The sequence below is a fragment of the Phalaenopsis equestris genome, unplaced genomic scaffold (assembly GCF_001263595.1).
Source record: "Phalaenopsis equestris unplaced genomic scaffold, ASM126359v1 Scaffold000160, whole genome shotgun sequence".
In the NCBI taxonomy this organism is placed as follows: Eukaryota; Viridiplantae; Streptophyta; class Magnoliopsida; order Asparagales; family Orchidaceae; genus Phalaenopsis; species Phalaenopsis equestris.
Window position 1 is genome coordinate 349,801 of NW_018164602.1, and position 27,777 is coordinate 377,577.

Genomic DNA, 27,777 nt, shown 5'->3' on the forward strand with positions numbered 1-27,777 from the left:
AAGTCCCCTCAGGTCACAGGTTCGATCCCCAGTGGTGCTCAGTTTTCAAATATTTATGCACATGACGTAGATTCTTATTATGGGGCCTAGAACATGAAAAATCGATATTTGGACCTCTCCCAAATACCGATTTTCTTATATATATATATATATATATATGGGCGTTAATAATATTCGCAATATGTTTACACGTAATTTTGTTTTGGCTACATATAAATTGTTAGGTGAAGCTGTAAGAAATTATAATTGGTTTATAAGTTGATTTATATTTATTAATGATTAAATTTTGAAATTTAATTAAGCCTAATTAATTTAATATTTATTAATGATAATTTAAACAATTTTTATATAGTTACATATCATATTCCTAAATTTATATTCTTACGTGCATAATATCCAAATCTTTAACATTAAATAGAAAATATCATAATTATTAAATTTTTACTAATTTTTTAAATGTGTAGAGTTTTATAACAAAAAAGTGTTATAAACGCATATATTAAATTTCAGATGTTAGAAATGTAAATTTTTTTATAAAACAACAATATTACTAAATAAATAAAATATAATTCATAAGGAGCGAGACGACGAGAGCGAATCGTGTTGAGTGAGATTCGAGGGAGAGATCGGTATTTACATATGTAAGACGTATGCATCGTTGCGTATGTCAGAGGTTATTCAGAAGATACAAGGGGGTTACATCTATATTATACTCTTTTGTAACATTCCTATAATTTAACTGTACCTATCGGAACTACAGAAACACGAAACTTATTTACCCTTAGATTAGAGAGAGGATAAGGATATAAAACACATATAACCTTCTCTACCCAGTAACAAAGTAAGCAGCGCTCTGTACGCAAATAAATTTTGGAGGGAGGGGCGTGAGTGCAAAGGAAAATATTTGTGCACATAAGACGTATGCAGCGATGCGTACGTCCAGGGGTTATTCAGGGGATATAGGAGTGCTATATCGGGGTTATACCCCTCTATAATTTCTCTGTAATCTCTTTATAAATTACCTGTAACATATAAATGAGTTTCGCGCTTCCATAATTTCATGTAATTTCATAGGTAGGTTGGGGTATAAACCCTTTCCCTGAAGAACCCTGACGTACCCAGCGCTGAGCGGGAGGAGACGCCAACAAAGGGAGGGGAAGGCGGTGGATGGGAGAAAGATTAGGAGAGGTGCAACGTGGGTGAGGTTAGGTTGCTTAATTCCGTTGGTCATTGTCATTGAGCCAATCAAAGATGGTATGATGCCCTAGTTTCTTCTGCTTTCCCTTTTCTTTCTTCTTTTTTATGCTTTGTCGAGCTTCTTCCATGGAGGAGGTGCCGGCTATAGGTTAATAGAATTACGCGTCTCCTTAACCTCTTCTCTTCTTTCTGCAAACTTAGATGTTTCAGGAAACTTACTCAAATCAAATGATATTTTACTCGTAATAACCTTAATAACTGTGTTTCAGTATTTCAACCATAATTAACTATTTTAAGTTGGTTTTTTAAATCTAATGTGGCATAGGTTGAATTAAATAGGTATTGTGATCATGATAAAGAGAGTACAAAACAAGTCGATCAGTTAAACAGGATTAATCCGCCATATGGAATAAGTTTTCGAAGTACATAGTGATCTCACCTGGAAAATCAATTCGGGAAAGCTATTTGTCATATTCTTTAAGAAATTTAGAAAATTGCTACTTGATACCGAGATTCTTTGAATTAATCAAAGGGACTTCGTATATGGTATCAAGATCAGTTGAGGTTCTCAATGCTGCTCTGTAAAATCTGAATTTGCCCATGTTGCAATGCTACTCGGCAGCCCAAAGCAAATTTGTTAGATTTTATTAGAATTTGTCTGGTGAAATCGATTGCTACTTTACTTAAACTACTGCTTTTACTTCAAATTTATCATAAGTCCTCAGTATAATTAGAAAGTTATAGGGTAGTTAAATTTATTCATTATATAACAAACATTTATTAAAGCTATATAATTGCATTTTGATTGGACAAAAGTTGCTTTTTTATAGTATTTTCTTTTAATCCAAATCTGTAAATAGGGTATTAGTTACGTCTATTTTGTACTTTATGGAAATTTAATAAAATATTTGTATCCGTTTGTTCTTTTTATCTCTCCTCTTTTTCTCCTTAACTTGACCCATATGTATTAGTATAGTTCTAGTGTCACTCATGAACAAGTTTGGATGTAATATTCTCTATGAAACGAAAAGCATGTATTGATGCCTAGGACAAGAATTCATACAATAAATCATTTAGAAGAAAATATGAGTTCAAGAACATTTTGTCATTTCTAAGCAATTGAATCAAATGGTAAGCCATCTTACAGAAAGGACGCAAGGAATTTTGTAGTTCTTCCACTAAAATATCTCTCTTATTCACCCTCTCTGACAATGCAACTTCATCAATATATCACATCATCATCGACTTTATTTCCCTTCATCAAACTCTCTTGAATAACCATCATCATATTGAATAGAGAATCTAGAAAATAATAATCTTCTCTTCATCCGAAGGAACTTTCTGTTAAGCTGACATAATGTCTTCTTTGGTTAGATAATGGAGTCTCAACTTTCACCAAAGTTCAAAATGCCTATTTTGAAAGCTTACAAAGGGAAGTTGGACTTGTGCTTGATTTGAGTCAACAAGTTTCTTACTATAACTGATTTTAAGTGTCAACTACTCTTCACAACATTTAAGGAAGCATTTTGAAAATGGTTCCCAAGTATTCCTCTTGGGGGTATCAAATGTTTTATAAAGTTTAAGTGATTTCCTATCCATAGTTACTAGGGCACAACGGTCCCTAAACAACTCACAAGCCTCATTGAATATTAGACTGGAACCAAACAAATGCCTCCAACATTTTATTATTCATTTGATGAATGTCAAAGATTTATGACCTATTCTTGCCTAAGCAACACTTATCTAAGGCCTTAGAAAAAGACCATTCATATATGTACTTGGATTGTAACGATCAAAGGCTTTGGTTGAATTGTCAAAACTCGCAATACTCAAATAAACGTGAAAGAGTTAAACAATGAAAAAATTTCTATTCTAAGAACTAGGCATTTAGAAGGGGTGGTGGAGCATCAAAAACGCCCATGGGAGCTTTTTCTTTCTCCACACCACTAGAGGGATGTGATTCTTTATCGACACAAGAGGAAGAGGAACTGACTCTAGAGTAGGTTTAGTTCAATTCTCGAATGACAACTCTGACAGGTCGATAGAAGAGTGTTGTCTAGCTTTAGCCTTTGCAGGCACATCAAGATATGAGGAGTCAGGAGGACGACGATCAGTCAGTTGCAATGATGATAAATGTGTATCGATCGGTGACTGAATGTTTGATGTTCTCAGTTCATTCCCTGAAGCTTCACCTTCAGAGGCACTCGACCTCAGTATAAATGGCGTTCAGATTACCTCACCTGCATCTTATGTAAATTTTTTTGGGTTTTGTGCAACAATAGTGATTTCTTCAGTTAACACATTTTGTATCACAATAGTCACTTCAGATTTAGAAAAAAATAAGGCCAACGCCTGTAGTATATGCGCTAACGACAACCATCTTCCCAGATTCCCCTAGGATTTACCCTTTGTTTGAAAGGGCAAGCTTACCTCATAGTTTTCTCTTAGAGGCTTTCTCCTCTGCTTCCTTGACATGGATAGCCTCTTTGACATTTGAGGCCTTTCATTGATCCTCTGTCATCCGACCAAACTTATCCGGTCGCACGACCCAATCAACAATCTTCTTCTTGGTGTACTGCGGAACGAACAATGGTTTTCTCTCAATTTTTTCTCCATTAGGCACCAAATGTTTCAGAAGCGTCTTGCTTCTGCTCACTAGCATATTCTAAGGGGTGACATTGATTCCTCAGCCGCAGGAGCAAGATTCGACTAGAAACTGCTTTCTCCAATCTCAAAACTTGGAGTCAGTCTATAACCGACAGAAAATTGGGCGAGACCATCCTTGTCAATTTTGAATGAAAAAAATAGTAAAACAAGTCAGTCGATCATGATATGCCCTAGTGGTGGCAAAAGATGATGAACGCCATAATCGTGGTGATTGAGTTTGACATGATTTGCGTGGGAACTACTCTGTATCGATTGAAAACACCCTTTAGCTCAGTGCATAGTTTTAGCCTCAGACTGGGAATTGGTCCCGGTATAACGCTAGATCATCTCCACACCTGCTTGTTGCTTGATCGATACCCCTAACTGCCTGAAGCTTCACAATATCGTTGAATACGTACTCCATCAACTTCGACACGTCATCTTCAGTTAGGACAGAAGAATCAACTGCCAGGTAAGTTCCAAAAACCTTTGGAGAGTACTTACTAGCCATGAGGGAAAATGAAAAATGGGAAAGGGTTAAGATAAATTTGGAAAAGTCTCAAGCATGGTGCTCTTTAACTTATTTATAATAAGGGACGTAAGTCGAAAAACATAGGTCACACCACATCATGTCAATAATAAAACATAAAAATATAACAAATAGTTTTTTACAAAACCTTTACATAAAACTATTCGGAAAGGAAATATTTAACAAAAAAACCTTCGACCACTTGAGTCAAGACATGCCCTTGATTAAGTAGCCACTTAAACAATAGCCCTCTGCCTAACTTAAAATAGTTCCCCTCATCAATCTGATGTTGTGTTCGATCGATCTGCAGCTCTGTCCAAAGAAATACCATATTTTCATGAAGAAAGTGCATTCATCCTTCCATCCTCTTGACCCAAGCCTACAGGTCTCGAATGATATCACTATTTAATCCTCTAGCTGCACGTTCAAAAGAATCCACCATTTCATTTACTCTAGGCTCCAACGACCCGAAAGACTGCTGTTGACCACCGTCTATCCCTCGGAAAGTAGTAAAAAGATTAGCTAGCTGATTAAATGATCTGTTGTTGAATATCTTTGATTGAATGTTGAAGCGCAGTCAGAATTGAAATAGAGTCGGTAACAATATTGATTAGTCGAATGCCCGAACGAGACGAAACCCCAACATCTGGACCTGCATCAACTTACAATGTGAAAGAGGAGAAATTCAGATTAAAAACAACCAGTCAATCATACCTGACAACCTACCTAATTCGGAGGAAGTTTTGGGTAAATCTTGGATAAAAGCATTATTCTTCTGCACTTCGGGTTGGGGAACTTTGGAGATAACTGTTGTGCCAAATTATTCCAGAATACTAACTACTTAATGGGTGATCGGATCAACCCAATGAAACTCTTCCTCAATGATTAGAGCATAATCCACCGGAGGAGCCAAAGACCCTTGACCTTTGTCCACCCTCGATAATTTTTTTGGCTGATCGTGGGCCCAAAAGAAGATGAAACTTAATCGTTCAAATTGATTGCATGTTCCTTGTGTTTATTCTTCCTCACAACCACCATCTTCTTCTTTTTTTTTTTTCCATTTATAGGGAAAGGAAGAGGCTAAGGAGGGGGTTGGAATTCTTCAAGAGCCATTCAGAGCGCATAATCATCAAAGCAATTCGGAGCTCTCGCGTCAAACATGATGGCGTGTAAAATCCAATATCGAAGTGAGGAGGGAAGACTCCACTGACCCCATTTATAGAGATTTTATGGACACAAAAAAACTAGGGAGTAATCACCATACTTTGATGAAATTTAATTAATCATTTTCTTGTCCTTATTGTAGTTAATAAGGAGCAAGAAATTGCAGAACTAATGTGTATACAGGAAAAGTGCTGGCATGAAAAGGTTGTAAAAATGCACGTAAATGAATTTAATATGTAACATCACAACTTCCACTTTCTAATATTAACAAATTAGTCAATTATATTTAACATTTCATTCAAGGTTTCTAACTAAGGTTTCGTGGATCTAGTATAGCTCCTTTAATAAAAAATTTAAGGTTATAATAAGATAACATCATAATATTATAAAATTAATATATATAAAATAAACTAATAAAATTAGTTTTACTTGTATTCTTCAATGCTTCGTTTTTCTTTTTCATACACTAACATAACATCATTTCGAGGTTTACTCAAATTTTTTACAAAAAAAAGAGAACGTTAATTTCAAAACTAAGTTAAACTCAAACTTCACAATTGAAAATGGTTTCTCATTAATTACAATATACTGTGCTATCATATCTCTTACTTTTGTATGATCATATTTCAAAATTGTCAAACTGCAGCCCTCTTGACTATTATCTATTGAACTAGCAATATCTTTTGGTTGAAAATACAAAATTTTTTGTTTTTTTAATTTATAAATTATTGTTAATAATGATCCAAATGTCTCCTAAATTATGCTATTATACCAATATTTTCTATAGTAATTTTTTTTGGCAATAAATACATTTAGTTCTTTTTTTACCATCAAGCAAAGTGATTTCTTTAAACTCTTTCCAAACCCTTGAGGTTTTATTTTTTTCTTTTGCTTCAATCGGATTTTCACTCTCATTCTCGTCATGCACTTGATCAACATCATCATATTTCTTTTCTTCTCCAACAATATTATCACTATCAACCATAATAATATTATTGTCATCATTGTTAGTTTCTGTTACATCAATTCACTTTCAATCTTCAAACTATAGGGCTCACGAGCAACATCTTCAAAAATTGGAATTGTTGACGTTCTAAAGATAAAAGAAGAAACTAAATAAACTAAAGAAATTTCTGATTGAAGAATGAGTACTGTCCAATTTTGCATTTTCCTAAATATTTTTGGTGACTCAAGCAGAAGATAAGATGATGAATTTATATGCATTAGAAAAAAAAATACATGATATCAAATTATCAATACCTCAAAATAAGATTGAAAAATAAGCCAACAAGAATATTGCTACCACATTATTAGTTGAAAAGATATTATATCCTTGAAAATTTTGCTGATAAATTCCTCCAACCAGAAACAGCAAAAATCTCAAATGTAACATTGCACTATTTACATGTTTGCCTACATAAAAGTACATAGGTTAGTACCAACTCCAATAAATCTATACAACAAATCCACACAAAAGAAAAATAAGTAGATGGAAATATGAAATCACTGTCATAATTAAACTAAAAATGTTAGTCAACTAGGAAATTGGTAATCAACCAAGATATCTAAAAGATAAATTTGAAGTTTACCTGTTAACAAGTGACAATATTTATTAGTTTTACTTTATAAGTAAGATATGGAAGTGAGGTAAAAAACAATGATGAGTTAGTCAAGAGATGGACCATAAATTAAATTTTTTTACCCATACTAGTTTGATCCCACTTGAAGATGCCAAGAATGGCATGAACACACTTCATGATGAACAGTCCATCAAAACTACAAAACAATTTTCATTTCTCTTTTCTTCAGGGAGATGAAATGACAATTGACATAAACATAATAATGGAAATGTATCAAACAATGGTGAGTTGAAATAGAAGGTGCAAAACTATAAATTTTCAGAAGGAAAAAAAGTTCAACTATTTTTATTCCTTATTACTAATCAAAAGTAGACTATTTACCTATGGTAGCTTTGAAGCACTAGTTAATCATAGCCAAATACAATTAATAAACAAACTTGTATACTAATTCTCTAGGTTAATGATAAAGTTCAGGCAACGCATCAAAATCAGCATGCTGACTATGTAATTAAGATCTTATGAAGCAATAACAATGCTCAATCACAAAAGTAATAGCAAAAAATTAATTCATTTCCATCCATACTCCAATGTAATAGAAATTGTTCATAAATACTTGCTCATTTAGCAAATTAAAAATTAAGCTAATAGTGCTAAAAAAAAACAGATAACCTTAAGAGTAAACTTTCTATGTGTCGCATCTTCATCGTCTGCGTAATAAGAAACTTCAAAGCTTTGACATTCAACATGATGAGTGAATGACAAAATAAAGTTCAAAGCTTTGACGTTCAACATGATAAGCGACTTACAAACTCAGGTTGTGATCGAGCAAGAGAGAGAGAGAGAGAGAGAGAGAGAGAGAGAGAGAGAGGTTAGGTCTTAGAATATACCTGGAAGATGCCATGTAGCCATGAGGCGATATCTAGAGGCAAGAGTAAGACACAATTGAGTAACGAGTGGGTGTTGAAATTGTGTTTTAATCATTTTGATGAATTGTATACATTTTTGTGGTGTTTCAGATTTGGGTCTCATAGGAAATTAATAGGAAATGTTAGAAAATTCATCAATAAACACAACATAGTAACGATATTCTTGATTAGATAAAATTGGGGAGAGACACCATACATCAGAGTGTATTGGTTGGAAAGGTAAATATAAATTCAAATAAGTTGAAGGAAAAAATAATTTGTGGCTTTTGTTGCAGTTACAACTCTCACTCATTGAAGACATGTTGGGAATTACAAGTGCAGGATTAACCTTGGAGATGCGAAAGATGGCTTTCGCATGGGGATGGTCGAGATGCTTGTGCAATAGAGCAGAAACAACAATAAATATGAGGAGAGCTTTTGGTGGTGCTGTTGAACGGAGAGGGGAAGGTTCTTCCGATTTGTCTGTGAATCAATGATATGGAAATAGAGAGAGAGATTATTGTCGGTGGTTAGTTTGTGAACTGATAGAAGATTATTGGTGAGGAAGGGTGAATGCCAAATTTGAGAAAGAAAAAGCTTACGCTCTGGTGTCGGGAGAATGTTGTTGACATAATGTTGGACCGGGACAGATTGTTCGTTGCCCACAAAGACTTGTTCATCTTCAGTTGCAGGAGTGTTGCAGGAGTAGCCTTTTGTAAATGATTGAAGTCGAACGTGAGGTGGGTAGTAACATCTGAATGGAGGACCTATGGAGATGTAGATGTTTGAAGGGATCGGTTGGAGGGTGTATAGTCCAAGTCCTGTCAGTGGCAACAGGTGGAAGCGGAGTGACCAATTTTATGGCAGATTTGGCATGTAACGGAAGGACTGAATTGGGAGCGGCCACCACGTGTGTGCTGATTTAGAGGGTTTTGGGATCTTCCATGACCATGAGAGTTGCTTCCACGACCACGAGTGGTTTGATAATTTGTTGTATGGGCTAGTTGAGGGTTGGGATTTTGATTGACCTTGAGGTCATTTGTTTGATTATTTTCTTCACTGCACAGTAATGAGTAAAAATTATCGAAATCCATGGGCTGTAAATGGGTGCAGATAGCTGTTTTGAAGGATTGGTAAGTTGCCGGTAATCCATTAAGGGTATAAAGGATGATGTCTTCATGTTCAAGTCGATCCCCGGCTGTTGATATGTTATCAAAGATTGTCTCGATCTTGGCAAGATATTACGCCATGGATAAAGTGTTCATAGAAATAGTATGTAGCTCATTTTTACCTGATTTAGCCAAGATCTATTGGTAGGCTGTAGGCGCTTGACGATTGTACTCCATACTTCCGCTATAGTAGGTAGATGAAATACACAAGTTAGGGGAGATGATTGAGTATAGTGTCGTTAGATTTTGATCCACGAGAGTCCACATTGTGGAGAGGATTGGGGGTTGAGGAATCGTTCTCGGAGAGAAGGAATTTGGGTGGGCATTTACTACTGCCATCCAGGTATCCGAGAAATCCAATTGTTGAAATGATTTTGAGCACTTGGGCTCTCACAAGGGTAGTTGTCAGTGGCAACTTGGGTATGAGCAATATTCTTGATACTACTCATAATGAATTTTGGATTGAGGGGGAATGCTGGCTGTTTGTTTAGTTTCAGCCGAAGGATTAATTGTGGAGGTATTACCTTGTGTCTCCGACATTTGTGATGCATCCATGGTGAGGTCAACGGTCGATCATACAATCAATCGTTTGGTTGACCGGTGGAGTCCCAGAGAAGATCAAGCCGAGCAGTGTTAAAACTCTTGCTTTGATACCTTAAAACAATAACAAATACAGAAGGGAAGAGAGGGAAGTAATGAGTATGACATACCAATATCCTGGAAGAATACTTACAATTTTTCCTTCGAAGACATTACATTGGTTTTAACCTCTATATTTAACAAGTAGGAGATTATTCTAGAGTATATTGTCACCTGCAGGTAGTTAGGATTTCGAAATATTGTACGCGTGGGAGTGGGAATGTGGAGGTGGTCCTGTGGCAGCTACAAGAACATATCTCAGTACGCATAATAGAAATTAGTTGTGGATATTAAGGGTCTGGTTAGGGCAGCTGCAGCTGTTTGAAGAAGCAGCGGTGAAGCTGCTGAAGAAATAGCTGTTGTTCAAAAAGCTGTAGTGGTTATTAAAAATTATTTATTTTTGAAAAAGTCAGATCTCAACTTTCTAGCAGCCACCGCAGGTAGCCAAGTCTAATGGAAAAACATAGCTTTCAGCTGCAATTTTTTGAGAACAGTGACAAATACAGTTTTTCCAAACAAGAAAAATTGCAGTGCGACATCGCAGCGCTGCCCAAACGTATCCTAAGTGAGACATGACCAAGAGGTGAGAACAAATCCCAAGAAGTGTGGTCGTACGGGACTTGCTATTTGGGAGCTATGATGAAATGAGTTAGGGCAGTTGAAAGACTTGATAAGATAAGCTTACTAAGGGCCTGTTTGGGGCAGTTTATAAGTGCGGCGACGTTTTGAAAACGCCCCCTATTTGTTTGTTTCGCACGTTCGGACAAATTATTTGAAAACTGCGTTTACTTTTTTTATTACATGCAGATCGCTGGGTTATACCCGCGATTCGCGTTTTCATTTGTCGTTTTTCTCCTCTACCCCTCCCTCACGACAAAACATAGCATTCGCCCCGAACCTTCGCTCACCTTCGCTGCGCTGAAAGCCATTCGAAGCCGTTCATTGTTCTCCTTCGCCGAAAGCCAGTCTCCCCCCTCCTACACATCCTCCGTCGCTCTCCTCCGAGCGAGGAAGGTAACCTTCGTCCTTGTTCGTTGCTCGCCGTCGCCTAAATTCCGATCCTACCCGAAAACCAGCGAGGAAGGTAACCTTCGTCCTTCTCCTTCCGTCCGATTTTAGGATTTTAAAGATTTTTTTTTTCTGTTTATTAAAGATAAGTGTTATGCATGTAAATCCCCTTAAAATTTTATTTAAAATAAATCCCCCTAAAATTTTATTTAAAGATCCTAAATTTTTATTCCTTGTCAAAACTAAAACAAAATATAGATATTATTTTAATTATGTTTTGCTAAGTTAATCTTCATAACTTCTTACTTTTAAAAAATTAAATAATAATAATTATAATTAAATAATAAAAATAAGTCGATTTGGCTGTAATATTAGATATTTATTTTAAACGGCTCGACTTCAGTTGATTTATGTTGCGAGCGTTTAGTTGAGAGTAGCTGACGAAATATTTGAATAGAAGTTTGAAAACTTATCTTCAAATTCATATATCTCTGTGGATAGCTTTAGATGTTCCTAAACTTGGTTATTGAAGTTATAGATTTTAAAATTAGTATAAAATATAAATTATTGATTACAATTTATGTTACACATAATTTAAAAATAATTTTTAAAAAATTAAAATTAATAATGTCTGAATGACATTTTATCAACAAAAAGCTGCAAATCAACTTTTTACAAAACGCAAAAACCAAACAGCTAAACCGCTTATCCAGTACAGGGGCAGAGTGGTTATTTATCCAGAATAAGCTGTTTTCCAAACGCTCAAACAAAGCAGCCAGTCAGCTTATTCGGATCAACTGCTCATCATCAGATTATCAGGATCAGTTGCTTATCAGTAGAAGCTGGATAAGCTGTAGTTGCCCCAAACATACCCTAAGTTTATTTCTTAGACAAAAGCGAGACACATCACAGTTGCTCGTCCATCACTAAGCATTTTATTGCGATGGTTTTCTATTTTGTGCTGTTCGACATGCTAATGAGCCGAGTCTCTCTAAACTCGAACTCAAGCTCGACTAAGAATCGAGTTATACTTATTGCTCAAGCTTGCACGATAAACTTAAATTGTGAGCCTGTTCTCAAGTCAAGTTGAGTCGGTTCACAAGCAGGCTTGACTCTCTTGCACGGTTGCACACCTATTTTAAACCGACCCCACTTTACTATGAGAGGGAGCGAGACAAAAAGCCTGAGCGAGTGTCTTTGAGTGAGATTGGAGGGAGGAGCGTGAGTGCTAGAAGATCAAAGCGGGAGGAAGACACCAATAGAGGTAGAGGAAGGGGGTGGATGGGAGAAAGGTTAGAAGAGGCACAACGTGGGTGAGGTTCATTGCTTACTTCCATTGGGCATTGTAATGGAGCCAATCAAAGATGGTATGATGTCCTAGTTTCTGCAGCTTTCTTCTTCTTCTTTTTATGCTTTGTGGAGCTTCTTCCATGCACGGGGTGTTGGCTGTAGGTTGATAGAACAAGGGCTCATTGTAATTATGCGTCTCTTTAAGCTCGCTCTTCTTTCTGCAAACGTAGAGTTTTGAGGAAACATACTCAAATCAAATGACATTTCACTAGTAAATAAAAATTTTAAATGGGATTTTTTTCTGATGCCGCATAACTCGAATTAAATAGGTATTGTGATCATGATGAAGCGATTTCAAAGCAAGTCGATAAGTTAAACATGATTAATTCGCCACATGAAACAATTTTTCGAATTACATGGTGAAAATTAAGTTGAGAAAGCTATTTGTCACATTCTTTAAGTACTTGAGAAAATTGCTACTTGATATCGAGATTATTTGAGTTAATCAAAGCGACTTGGTATTTAGTACTAAGGTCACTTGAAGTTCTTAGTGCTACTCTCTCAAATCTGAATTCGTCCATGCTGCAAAGCTACACGACATCCCACGGTAAATTTGTTAGACTATTAGAACTGAGCCAAGTGAAGTTGATTGTAACTTTACTTAAACTTCTTTGAATTTACCACAAGTCCTTAATATAATTAGAAAGTTATAGGTTAGTTAAATTTATTGATTATATAACAAACATTTTATAAATTTTGCTATGTAAGTGTATTTTAATTAGGTAATTGTCGCTTTTCTTATAGTATTTTGTTTTGACCCAAGTCTATAAATAGGGGATTAGAGGTTGAGCCTAATAGATTCAATAAGTTACATCTGTTTTGTACTTCATGGAAATTTAATAAAATATCAGAACTTTTATCTATGGCGTTGTTAATAGTATAATTCAAGTTGGGTTGTTTGAAGTGGAGGAATACTTTGGGTCTTTTGTGTGATAGAAGAGTACCGCTTAGACTAAAGGGAAAATTTTATAAGATGGCAGTGAGATGTGCAATGCTCTATGGCGCTGAATGTTGGCCTTTAAAAGAGAAGCATAATACTAAGTTAAGTGTTGCCGAGATGAGAATGATTAGGTGGATGAGTGGCTTTATACTTGGAGACAAAATGCGAAATGAATATATCCGTGATGGGGTTGGTGCAGCTCCTGTGATAAACAAAATTAGAGAAAGTTGTCTTAGATGGTTTGGTCACATTTAGCGTCGACCATCTGATGATCCAATTAGGAGAGTAGATGTTTTAGATTCGACTTATGTTAAGAAAGACAGAGGTAGGCCTAGGAAGACTTGGGCTTATTGTATAAAAAATGATCTTAATTTATTAAAACTAAATGAAAATATGACACTAAATAGGATGCAATGAAGAAAAAAAGGATTCATGTAGCCGACCTCACATAGTGGGATTAAGGCTTTGTTGTTGTATTAGAAATTTTATCTATATGTTTTCTTTCCCTCTCCTTTTTTTCTTCTTAACAACCCGTATGCATCAATACAGTTCTAGTGTTACTCATGAACACATTTGGATCTAATATTCTCTAAGATACGGTGAGCATATATTGATTCCTAGATCAAGAAGTCAAACAATGAATCAATTAGAAGAAAAATACGAGTGCAAGAATATTTTGTCATTTCTAAGCAATTGAATCAAATGGCAAGCCATCTTACAGATATGATGCAAGGAATTTTGTAGCTCTTCCAATATAATTTCTCTCTTATTCATCCTCTCTGAGAATGCAACTTCATCAATTTATCACATCATCATTAACTTCATTTCCCTTCATCAATCTATCTTGAGTAACCATCATTATATTGAATCGAGAATCTAGAAAAGAAATAATCTTTCTCTTAATGTCAAGGAACTTTCTGTTAAGCCAACAAAATGTATTCTTTGGTTAGATAATGGAGTCTCAACTTTCATCAAATTTCAAAATGCCTATTTTGAAAGCTTAGACTCGTGCTTGATTTGAGTCGACAAGTTTCTTGCTATAACTGATTTTAAGTGTGAACTAATCTTCACAACATTTAAGGAAGCACCTTGAAAATGGTCACTAAGACTTCCTCTCGGGACTATCAAAAGTTTTATAAAGTTAAGTGATTTGCTATCCATATTTTGCTAGGGCACAACAACCCCTAAAATACTCGCAAGCCTCATTTAATATTAGACTAGAACCAAACAAATGCCTGTGGCATTTTATTATTCATTTGATGAATGCCAAAGATTTATGATCTATTCTCACCTAAGCAACACGTATCTAAGGTCTTAAAGGACTATTCATATATGTACTTGGATTGCAACAATCAAAGGCCTTGGTTGAATGTCAAAACTCACAATACCCAGAAAAACGCGAAAGAGTATAACAATGACAAAATCTCTATTCTAAGAAGTAGGCATTTAGAAGTTGCTAGAGTCACAACTCTCATTGAATAAGTATCCTGGTGATTTCAACTTAAAAAACACAAGAACTCATCGTAACAATCAACATCCACTTTAATACCTTTAACAATAAAAAGAGTGACATCCTTGAGCCTATCAATCTTCAGTGAAAGATAAATCATCAATGGTGAATTGGCATTTCACCTACACTCCATTGCATATAGCATATATAGAATTGGTGAATGCCATTGAGGTCAAGGAATGCTTCTGTTAACAACCTTGTACTTGTAATCCACCAAAATATTGTGCTTTCCATAGGAATCACAATGTTGGCATAGAAGATTACCAATATTTTCCTTGAATGCCCCAAAGATTACCTCCTCCATTTTCTGTAGTTGTTTAGTCTAGCAACTTTTCGCTCACAAGCTTCTTCTCGAGAATGATTTTATAATCACATTTTTGATGCTTTACACCACCTCTTATGAATATTCTTAGACTTGTCTTCTTTCAGCTTTCAGATAAATGAAACTTTTTAATTCTAATATATTATTAAATTGTTGGAAATTATTAGTTGATATTGTTTTTGTTTACTTAATAATGATATACAATCCATGTGTGCTGCAAACTTTATAAAATTTCTACTCACTTTGGGTTTTGCACATTGAACAAAAAAGGAACACTTGCAAATTGCATTGCATTTAAAACTTTGGAAATTTTGGTTGATGTTGTTTTGTATTTTTCAATAAAACAGAAAATTTGATGATTGTGCTAAAATCTTATGTAAATTATAAGACAAAAAAGACAAGTTGTGAAACTCAAAACTTATTATTTAATAGCTAGACCTGTGTTGAGGGTGAGTAAAGTCATTTCTAAGTCATGAGTGTAGAGATGTTACCCACATAAAGGTGAAAGCTCTGACATAAGGCGGGAATGATCTAATGTGACAACTTGTCTTATGGTATACTAACGGAAAAAAAATTTAGTATGACTTGACAGGGGCATCTCATATTATTTCCCAACATACCTGTCTCTGTGAGCATTGATGCTTGCAACGTTGGAAGACCACAGGTTGACTTAGCGTTGCCTTTTTTGTTATTTCCTCAAAGATTATTTTAATTCGACTATTTTATCTTTTGAAGAAAGTATGATCAAGCTAGATGTTTTCTGAAAATTTCAGACTTAGGCAATGATGATTCTAAGTGATTGATCTAATTTTGGAATTTGACATTTTGCTTGATACTTGAAGCCTTTAAAGTCTCAAGAAAATTGGAAAATATATTAGGGCCAAGATAAAAATGTATTGAGTCAACTTAATTCATTTGAAAATGTGGGTTGATACTAGCAATTGTTGCTATTCAGGTGTTGTTGCTCCATCAGAATGTCGACTTCTCTCTTCCATCTTTGTAGCTTGGTTTAAGTTTTGAAGGGGATGATGGAAAGAATCCATCTTTACCTTCCCTTCCTTTGCTCTATTGTCAAAGATAAAAAGAAGAAGAGAGTGCAAAGATAGAAATGACGATTGACTGTATATACAAAAATTGTAGAAGTAATAACATTGTGTGATCAAATCTAATATCATAATTTAAACCAATTAAGGTGCCAAACCTAAATCTCACCTAAGATTTTTCTTATTCAATTACACAAAAATTCAAAGTGCTATGTATTCGAGAAACTTAATAGCTTTTTATTTAAAGCAGTAAAATGATTATAGAAAATATATACAAGATTTCTAAGAAGACTCTTCGTAACTTAAGAGTGTATGCATATAAAAGATAGTAAAAATTTATCATTTTGGAAAGGTTTCTTTTTCTTTTTTACAAGGAAAAACATTAAAGGATGACAAAGTTGTTGGAGGATGACTTGAAGGCATTGGCGATTTCTCAAATTTGGTAATAAGCAATGATCTGCCTCCCTTTTTCAATGCTTTATACAAGAGGATCAAGAATAGCATCTTTACCATGATGAATCAAGTGATGAAGAAAGAACCGCCAGGATACTAACTTGAGATGTAATGAATTTTCTTAAATGATGATTGCATTCTTCAACTCATTTTACTAACATTTCTTTTGACTTCACTTGAAATAGTGTCAAAGCTATTAGCTTGAGCAACATACTTCTTCGCTAAGTCTCTTAAGAGATTTTTATGAGCTTTTCAAAAAATTTGAAGCTTAGAGACCCCCTTAACTATTGTTATTTTCTTAAGTTCAAGGTTAGCTTGAAAGGTGAGTGCCATGGCGTTTGTTGATTCAAAATCTTCGAGTATATGCTCAAATGTACTCCTCTAAACTAAAGTAACTAGTTCAATGCTTTAGGACTTCGAAATCAACATTTTAATAGATCTCCTAATATCAACTTGGTCCTCATGATAAACGTTCTTTGTTTTTCTTTTAAACTATTTTTGACATCAATATATATATATATCACAAATTATAGTTAATAGTTTTGGGAAGTTGATAACTCACTTTTTCCCAGAAGCGAGCAACTTGCTTGGCAAAATTGTGGTGTTGCTTATGTTGCTTTGTCATCCATCGAAGATGGTCTAGAAAAGTGGAGTTATAATTTATCTCAATTTCTGGATAAGTTGTTTGAAGATCTCTTCTAGTGGGAAACTTAGTAGCAACTTTATTTTACACTCTCGCGTCAGCCTTAATTTTTTTCTTAATTTTCTTCTATGAAGGTGTGGAAGAAGGCTCATTGGCAACCTTGAGCACTTTCTGCTACGTATTGCTCTTGAGTTGCCAGTATTCTTCATGGTTTTTTCCATATTCTTCAGTATGAGAAAGTTTAGCCAAGGTAAAGAAGTCATGAAATTTTTATAGACAAGAAACAATCTATGGGTTGACCAACTGTCAAATCTACATAACTAGTCATGATCAATGTGACAAGTTATCAAAAATATTATTTCCTTCTCTTGCTCTTTTATGAATTTATTAAAAAATATCAAAATTGTAAAATTAATTATTTATCAAAGATTGCCTAGTCCATGTTAGATTGATGTTGTGTTCACAAGCTGGCCAATGAAAGATAACCAATTTTCCGCTAGTCACCAAAGTCTATGTTGATTTCACCTATAATTTCAAGTTGCCAAAGTTATTTGGCATAACCGTTACCCGACAACGGATCACTGAAGTCGCCAAGGCTATTTGCTTAAGCACTATGGCTACCCACCTAATTTGTCGGATGAATTTGCCGAGACTTTAAGTTATTTGCTAGGTTAAATTGAAGTCATTGAAGATTTCGTTAGAACTGATTGTCTCCATGTAAAGTCAACAAATACTTTATTTAAACTTATTCAATCTATAATAAGCATTTCTTAAGCCTAGCTATCTAATTGTTTGTATATAGCTGTTCTAGTAGAGTCGTGCCTTAACCTGGACTTATAAGTAGGGGATCAGAAGGTAAGGTTGGCACATCAAATCATTTACATTTCTTATGTTTTCTTCGCAATCTTGTAAAATTCCATGGCTTCTCTCTTTCAGTTTTCTTTCTCTTTCATCTTTTTCTCTTTTTCTTTGCTTGATGTATTCTTATTAGTAAACTTTTAATGTCATCCACAAATAAATTTGCATTCAGCACTGCATATATTTTTTTCGCTGTTTATCTCAAACTAATTTCTACTTTGCCAAATGCCACTATAATATTTGTTTCATTTCAATCATCTTTTCTTTTTTTTTTTCTCTAATGCATTGATGATCAGCATCCAACTTCTTGTTTTCTTTCTGAATATTAGGCCAGTCAAAATATTGAGGTAGTAGAGCAATTTTGTTGTAAACCATAGACATCAGAGATGCAATCTGTTTCAGCGACTTCAGAAGTCCCACTTACTCGGTAAATTTTTTGAACAATTAGAAAGTTGTTTTTGTGTTTCTATTATTTGATTCAAAATTTTTTTTTCCATTTGCTTAGTGGTTTGATCGAATGCCTCTTTTGTTTAAGAGATCAGAATTGAAGTTTCAATGTTTTGTAGTCGTGATAATATATTTCTAATAGTATTTGGAGTTGTTATAGTTGTCTTTCTTATTAACAGCAAGTTCTACAAAGCAGCCAACACTTCAGCTCCAACATACAAAAAGAATCAACATAGATTATATTTTTCCTATTTTACAATCTTTGAAAGGTTGCCAAGAAGAACTATCTTCCCCATAAAGTCATCTTTGAGCATCATGAATGATTATGTTTTAAAGGGAGAGCCAACAAATCAAGTAAAAGATGGTGTGGTAATCGTCGACCATGGATCTAGACGACAAGAATCTAATCATATGTTAAGTAAGAAGTTTTTATATGCTGCATTATTTCAATCATTTTTATGTCTTTGTGCATTTCTTTCTCTGTGAGGTTAGTTTTATTTCTTCCTTTGCCTTGTTTTATTGGTGCTGGGTTGTTGGAAGCACTGCTAATGAGATCTCCAGCTGAACTGCAGATGATTTTGTAGCAATGTTTAAAAGTAGAACTGGCTATCAAGTAGTGGAGCCTGCACATATGGTACATTTTGATTATGCTTTTTTTATTAGTTATACAACCATGTTTATATTATTTTAATCAATTTGTTTTTTTATGGTTTGATTAAACTGTTTGAAGTCAGATAATTAAACTTGTTGCCACCTTTTTCCAAAAATTTTCTTTGAAATAAGGGTAACGGTCAGATGGGCTTTACATATTTATATTTGATAAATGTCTCTCATGAAAAATGGAAAATCCGTAGAAGGCCTTTTTTTGCATTAAACTTTTTTATATGCAAGCAATCCTCTTATTTGTTTCCTATAAATTTTTTGTGAAAGACGTGGACGACTACCTAGTTCGAGTTTTGTAAAAATTGATTGGCGTATCTTCAAAAACAAATTTGTACAGTATTTATGCGTTAAAAACATGATTATATAACTTTATTGACGACACTGATGTTTTATATATGTTTTACATGTCAAAATATTGTTGTGCAGCATTATTTATTTAGACTATATTGAACACATATTACATTTGACCTAGTAGGAGTTATCGCCGCAGCTTTGGCTAGAAACCTGACCAATTCTGGTTCAGTTTCTTTGTAGGCTAAGTTATGATTTGTACAGATTTTTTAGTTTGACTGGCCATTGTCTAGTGTGAAACTCTTCACATATATGCATACGTTGTGCTTCTCTTCCAAATATGGGTTTAAGATTTGTGTAGGTTAAAAGAAATAATTGCTCAAAAACCTCTTCTATTCATTAAAGACTTGGGCTTATATAGAGCCTTACAGTGTTTTTTCCAAACAAATCTCTGGACTTATTCTATATTTCCTATTTGCAAATAGGACCCTAAACTATATATAATTCTCAACACTCCTCCTCAAAATGGGCAAGAGATACTCACTAAGCCCCCATTTTGTCACACAACCTAGATAAATCTAATGAGCTAAGTCTCTTGGTGAGGCAATCGACTACTTGCTATCTAGTAGCTATATGACTTATCTCAAGTAATCTACTATTCAACTTCTCTTTGATGAAGAACCTATCAATCTCCACATGCTCGGTTCTGTCGTGCTGCATTGGGTTGTTTGCAATGCTGATTGTTGACTTGTTGTCGAACTATAACTTCATTTTGAGCTCCTTGGTCCACCTTGAGCTCTGCCAATAGAGCTCTCAACCATTACACCTCGACAACACCTAAAGTCATAGACCTATACTCTGCCTTTGCCGTTGACCTCGCAACTACTGGCTGTTTCTTGCTCTTCCAAAGGACCAAATTGCCTTTTACAAACATACAATATCTTGATGTGGATCTTCTGTCATCAGCACAACTAGCCCAATCAGAGTCATAATATCCCTCAATACCTAAATGCCCATTTTTTTTGACATCAACCTCTTCCCTAATGAACTCAAGTATCTCAAAATCTGATACGCTACATCCATGTTGTCCTTTCTCGAATCATGCATGTAATAACTCACCCCGCTTACTGCAAATGATATATCAGGATGAGTGTGACTCAGATAGATGAGATGCCATACCAACCTCTATCACTTCTCACGATTAACTAGCTCTCTTGCCTTTGCGCTCAACTCTCTCTTCTGATTAATTGGTGAAAATGCAGGCTTGTATCCCAACATGCATTCATCTCTATGAGCAAGTCTAGCACATTCTTCCTTTAAGATAAAATAATCCTCTCTGCTCCACGAGCCACCTTAATCACGAGGAAGTATCTAAGCTGTCTCTGGTCCTTCACCTCAAACTCTTTGCCTAAACTTGCCTTCAACGAAGCAATCTCTCCCTCATCATCACTAGTGACAATTATATCATTAACATACACAATAAGAATAATAATGTGACCATCATGTCGTTGAAGTCATTGATCTGCTGATAGCCCATGCTTACCATTGCTTTCCTGAACCCGTGAAATCAAGCTCTAGAAGACTGCTTCAAACCGTATAGTGACTTCCTGAATCTACATATCTTGCCCATTGTTTGATTTGTGTCAAAGCCTGAGGGTATCTCCATGTACTCCTTTAGCAGATCTCCTTGAAGAAACACATTCTTCACATTCAGTTGGTGTAATTTCCATCCACTATTTATGGTTAGAAAGACGAGTATCCTGACTGTATTCATCTTTGCCACTTGTGCAAATGTCTCATCATAGACGATGTCATGCGTCGGACTATAGCCTTTCGCCTCCAACCATGTTTTGTAGCAATTAATCTTTCTTTTTTGAGGTCTGCTTCACTGTGAAGACTCATTTACACCTGATTGCTTTTTTTCTTTACAGGTAGCAACATGAGCTTCCATGTTCTCTTCTTATCGAGAGCAACAACTTCTTCCTCCAGCATTGCAACCTTTCACTTTGGATCCTCCTTAGCTACCTGCTGATACTTGGGTATAGAGACAGTATCCAAAGATGCAATGAATGCTCAATATAAAGGTGATATGTTAGATTATGAGACAAACTAGGCAATGTCTTGTGAGAAACCAAAACGATCAGGAGGATGACTCGTATTGCTGCGAGATGTCCTCTTTAATGTTATGAGAGTGGGAGGAGAAGGGAAATGAATCATATTACCTAGGTAATCGAATTCTGAGATGGATGGTGTAGGTGTCTTAGGAGTCGAGGTGGACTTGTTGGCATGAGTGGCACGTCAGACATTGTTCTCTCTTCTGTCTTCTCCTTGTATACACCCTTAGCTCCCTTTGAGCTTAAATCCTGCCACCCTCAGTTTCATTTTTCTCATTTTTCGACTCTTCCTCAGTCTATCCTTCTCAGAAAATGGGACAAGACATTGTTCTCATATGTATCAATCCCTCACCATCATTAATCCTCCTCTCTCGCCTTGTAACTTCAGCATCTAGCGAGTTATCAAAGAGTAATATGATTCAAGGTGTAATATGATTCAAATTCTTTAAAAGTCACACCTGTACTCTCAAACAATCTCTTCTTATTGAGCTTCAACAAACATATCCTTTTAAGTGGTAGAAGAACCCACGAAAATACACTTCACAGCTCTGAGATTCAGCTTTTCTATTGATAGTATATTATTCTTCACAAAACATATACAACAAATACATTTAATTAGAGGTTCCCACAATTATTTTCTTTTAATAATTCACAAGGAGATTGTCATTGCGACACTCTTATCGACATTCTATTGATCAATTTAGCGGCTGACAAAATAACTTGCCCTAAAATTGCTTTGGTACATTCATCGAGATCATCATGCTTCGGGCTACCTCTTGAAGCTGTCTATTTTTTGTCTCTACTACATTTCGTGTCGATGTGTATGAACATATGGTTGGATGTTGTTTCTCTTATGTTGACAAGTACTCCTCAAACGTCTTGTTGGTATAGTCTGTACTATTATCAAACCATAATACCTTCACTACTGTACCGTATAGGTCTAAATCGCCTTGTGAAAGTCTTTAAAGCAGGCAAACACATCACTTTTATTTCTCATCAGATATAACCAATTAACACAAGAAAAATAATCAATGAAAGTTACAAAATATCTGTAGTCATTCATCAATGTTGTAAAATAAGGTTCTCTTACATCTGAGTGCTCTAAATCAAAAATACATGAACTATTATCAGAACTAACATAAGAGCTTCTGGTTTGCTTACCAAACTCACAAGCATCACATGCAAGTGTTTTGTTTATTTGTCTTTTCATATAAAGATGGATATAAATGGCCCAATAGACTAAACGAAGGGTGTCTCATGTGCTTGTGATGTGGCAACAACACATCCTCCACACTCCTCCCAGATTCTCTTACTCCAACACTTTCTACAATGGATGTCAACGCTGAGTCCATCCTCTCTTTATTTAAGTACTAGAGTCCACTATGCTACGTACCAATTTCATTCAATTTAAAGATCATCTTAGAAATATAAAATAAAATAATATATTTTAGTTGAAGTATAATGACATTAATGGATAGAAGGTTCACCGGAAAGGAATGAACATGCAAAACATTGGACATGGTCATAGATTTGGTACATCTCATTATACTCTTGCCAATCACATGCTGTGTTGTACCACCGGTGGTCTGAATGTACTCTTGAACTGCTAGGTGAGTATATGAATAGCAACACCTCCTATTATCCATTCTGATGATCTTGTGGTGGATATATAGGCAAGAACATGTGTATTGCGAGTACTTTTTGTTGAGTGAGCATGAGTAGCAGTGTTCTTTTTGGATAACGATAATATGGATGCATCGTTAGTCATATCACATGTTGCTCTATGCTTTCTCTTCAATATATCCAAGAACTCATGATCCTTAGCGGTAAAGATCACTTCTGTCTTTCCATCGTTCTCCACTATCATCAGATTTGCTCAATATCTCTCTCTTCCACCCCTTTGGCCTCTGCGATTACGACTACGACCTCTAGACTGTCCACGTCCATCTGTCGCTTTCTCCTTGGGTGGCTTTGAACAAACCTTACTAAGTTGTCCTATTTCTCCATAGTTGTAGCACTTGCGAGTCTCTCTCCCGGCACCTATCATATCTGAGCTCAAGACGTTCAAAGTTGACCGAGAACCTGGAAGTCTACTCGGCCTAGACCGTAGCTTCATGAAACTCTCCTCCTGATCATCGCGGCGTTGGCCTCTTCTAGTGAAGGAATCATTGCCTGGGCTAGGACATATTTTGATCACTTTTCACTAATGTCGAGCTGTGGTGATACAAGGTGCAAGAAGAATCGATTGAGTTTTTAGGTGCAAGGCAATGCATTTGCGATCCTCCACTCATTCTCTCAACACTGTCACTATTTAACTCTACCACGACAGATATTCTTCTAATATATTCCTTACTAGAGCAGCCTCGATCCGACGCCCAACTCAGATATATCTGACGCCCAACTCAGATGTATGATCAGTCCATCGGGCTTCAAATCCACATGAGGGAGATTTAGCTGCACATGCGTCGGAGCACGTGCTGAGGTAGTGTCTCCCATCGAGACGCTAGCACTTTGTATGAACCCGACCAAGACTTTTAGAACTTCAGATCTATGTTTCCCAGAAGTTTCAATCCTTTACCTCTCACACTATCTCCATTTCCTGACATTCATAATCATAAGGATCAAAGTCTAGATCACACATATCACATGCTACTTTCTTCCTGCAAGCTCGTGCGATCCGCTTTGCCTTAGCCTGCACGAAGTTGCAATCCCTTTGCCCGCATGCAAAACTGCGGCCACTTCGTTCCTTCGCCTCCCTGTCATGGAGTGCTACTCCAAAAATGAAGCTGCTCCGCTACCTTCCTCACTTTCGAGCTGAGCGTAATATCATAGAAGCCCTCACTTTGCCCTACAACCTAACAACCAAAACCATAGAGAGTGCAACATTAACGCTTCAAAGCATAGATGACATTCATCGCAGTAATAGTCCTACGACCAGTGTGCTCCGTATAGAGGACAACGTCGCGGATAACATCTCGAGAAAAATCTTAAGCATGTCGCGAGTCTCCTCATAGAACAAGCCGCTTATGGCTTGACTTTCCCCTCGACAAGCCAGGCAAAGAATCGCCAGCTTTATGATGCCCTGAATGTTTGTAGCAGAGGATCTTGTGGTGGCGCATCGCGCCGCCCTTTCCAGTCGCAATCTTAGCTTGCTGGGAAGGCGGCGATGTGACCGACCCCTATGATATAGTCTCGACTAGAGCTTTGTTGGGAAGGCGACAACGAAGATGCTCGGTTAGGTTAGGCTCTGATATCAAAAAGAAATGCTCAAAAAGTTCATTTATTCATTAATGACATGAGCTTATATAGCGCATTGCAATATTCTTTACAAATAAACCCCTAAACTTATTATATATTTCCTATTCACAAATATGACCCCAAACTATATACAATTTTCAACAAGTTTTGATGTTGTGTTTGAAATGTTTTTATTCTAATCTTTGAGATGCCTTAATAAACTCATAACCTAAAATTGAACCAGTTAAATTTTTTTTAATATTTTCCTTTTTTTTTTGGGCAGTAGTTCAATTAATTAGATTAAACTTTATGATTCTAAAATGTTTATAATTGAATAAACTCTATATGAACGCCTTTTAACCGTGCAAGAAGGTAATATATTTATTGCCTTGCAATTTTGTGTCAAGTATTGTCACCACTCAATCGGGGTTTGAAATTAGCTAAGACAGGAATGGGCGGTCGAATAATGGAAATTAAAATTATTCTATAACTAATATTATAATATATGAAAGATCCAATAAAAATAAATTAAAACAGTACAGTTAAATTTTACCTCATTTTTGGTTGTCCTTGTTGTCTGTAAATATTTTTCTTCCATCGCTCACGTTTTAATTAATTAATTAAACCTGTAAAATTAGTTAAAATAATATTAAGTTAAACAAAGTTAGTGAATACTCATACTCATAATCTATAGTAATTCAATGAAAAGAAAGATGATATGTATGCCAACTAAATAGAATAAAAAATATAAGAGTATTTGACGGTTTGTACTACTTAATATAATCATTCTCGCATGCTTGACTTCGTTTCTCCTCCTTTGCACCTCTACTTATTCCTTTAACTTCTTCTTCTCCTCCTTCGACTTCTCGAACCCTCAAGGTAGGTTGGAAACGATCCTGCCTTTCTGCCTCTTTTGCTTTCGATCGTATAGATCCTCCTCTTCCTCCTTCTATTGCTCGGGTAGGCACAGAAGGCCACGCTGAGTGTCTCACGCCCGATTACTTGTGCCAATGGAGGAAAATGGCTCGATTCAACTTCTCCTTCCTTCGTTTGCTGTTCGTGGCAGTTGTCAGTCGTTCAAGCTCTGTCAAGCACGATATGGAGGGAAATGATGCACCTGGTGAGTCGCTCTTCTTTTTCTCTTATCTTTCTCTCTCTTTTTCTCATATTCCCTCTTTCTTTCTAGCTCTCTGTTTCTATCATTCAATTTCTACTCTCTTAGAAAGGGATATGCGACTCAAAAACAAAACGAAAGGTGCTTATTTGTATGTCTATTCGATTATTAATTTTATTATCATTTTTTTTACTGATTATTACAAGTATTGGGAAGACATAAAAAATTTATTGTTTTGGTTAGATGTGCTTTTAATTTTTCTGTTAATCCTTTATATTGTTATGCTTTGTATAATTTCGTTTATGCTCTTCTCTATCCTCATCACATGTGAAATTAATTTTGTGGGTATGCTCTGTATACAGCTTTCCATTTGCTGGGTTGCTTATATTCTTACGACCGTTTGTGGGAGCAGTTAAAAATGAAAGGCAATCTTAATGAAACGAAACATGTCTATAATGATAAAGTTATTGAATTACAGGAATTGGCTGAACCAACAATTAAAGATGCATTCAGGCTATGCGTGCAGCAAGGAGCAAATCATATTATTATTAGCCCTTTTTTCCTCTTGCCAGGGCGACATTGGTATAAGGTAATGCTCTGAATTCATGAATTTCTGAAAAGTTTTATGCTAGCTTGTGCTTTCTTTTGACATTTTACCATCTAAAATAAAAAAAAAATGAAATAAAGTACACTGTTATATTAATTTGTGAAATACAGGACATCCCTGCATTGGTGGCTGAAGCAGCTGGAGAGTACTCTGGCATATCCTATATCATTACTGCACCTCTTGGCTTGCATGAACTCATGGTGGTATGATTTCATCGTCATCCTCCCTTTTGCCGTATTAACTTTTTTGAGTGCATATTGTTCAATTTTTTTTGCATTATTATCATGCTTAATTTCTCGGAAGGTAAACTTAACTTTTAAATGTTCTAAACTTGAATCCCTGTTCCCACTAAAAAAGGCATTCAACCAAACACACCTGACTATCTAGCAAGGAGCATGAACCCTTTGCATTCCAGAGTGCCCTTGTTGGATGTAGATAGCATATTCATGTTATATTACATCTAAAGTGTGATGCGCCTACAAGTGTAATTAAACTAGCTATATACTTGCGTTATAGTTTTTCTTGTCAAACCCCGTGTTCGGAATGTGGTACACTGATGAAAAAAAAAAGCCGTGTTCGGAATGTGGTACACTGATGAAAAAAAAAAACATGTTTTGCATTCTCAAAAGAAAAAGAGTATGCCAGTAATAACATAAAGAAATTTATTTTAATACATAAATAAGAATACAACTGATACTGTCGCAACTTGGCCCGTGGCTTGTAGTTAACCCAGACGAGAACGAACGATCGGAAGGTGGAAATCAATTCTCTGTTATTCTAATTCTATACTAATAATTTAATATTCAAATAATACAATAAAAAGCCAACTAAATAAATCAATAAAATTAATGAGTAAAAATTTGTACTTTTCCGTTTGTTGTTCCAACTTCTATGCACATTTGCTCTTCTTCTATTTATTTTGTTTAAATGTTTAAAATCTAGAAATAATATTAAAACAATATAATGAGTTAATGAAAGATAACGTAGGAGTAATCACTCTACTAAACTACAAAAATACAAGGAGAATAATATAATATGTTTGGGAGTCTATAAAAAATCATATAATATCCTAGTCTTTCATATTTTATAATAACTAAAGCAAAAAGATATGGGCTTAATGCCGATCTCTAATGTAATCCAACATAAATAAGAAAATATTTTGTAAATCCTCCTTTAGTTTGAACACAAGTAACAGCTTTAGTATACATATCTTTAACGACTTGAATATAAGTCATATCAACACATTTCTTCTCGAGAACTCTCCAAAGGATATCTCTTGGAACCTTATCGTAAGCTTTTTCTAAATCAATAAAAATCAAATGTAGATTCCCCTTATTATCTCTGAACT

General features: G+C 35.4%; 1 protein-coding gene across 8 annotated transcripts in view; it reads left to right on the forward strand.

Annotated features, from left to right (window-relative positions):
• The first annotated feature begins 1,091 nt into the window (after positions 1–1,091).
• The window catches only part of LOC110021992 (sirohydrochlorin ferrochelatase, chloroplastic), a 68,443-nt gene continuing 41,757 nt past the window's right edge, over positions 1,092–27,777 (forward strand). For 4 of the 8 annotated variants that reach the window (XR_002293716.1, XM_020720743.1, XM_020720744.1 and 1 more), the window contains exons 1-6: positions 1,093–1,254; positions 18,286–18,383; positions 18,583–18,821; positions 18,976–19,037; positions 26,301–26,411; positions 26,540–26,632. Coding sequence is in view for 6 of the 8 variants with exons in the window: in XM_020720743.1 (XP_020576402.1) it covers positions 18,343–18,383; positions 18,583–18,821; positions 18,976–19,037; positions 26,301–26,411; positions 26,540–26,632 (546 nt within the window). In the remaining 2 variants the exon portion in view is untranslated. Of the gene's footprint in view, positions 1,255–12,136; positions 12,205–18,285; positions 18,384–18,582; positions 18,822–18,975; positions 19,038–26,300; positions 26,412–26,539; positions 26,633–27,777 lie in introns of those variants that run through there. The other 4 variants (XM_020720747.1, XM_020720748.1, XR_002293717.1 and 1 more) reach the window with 4 other exon arrangements.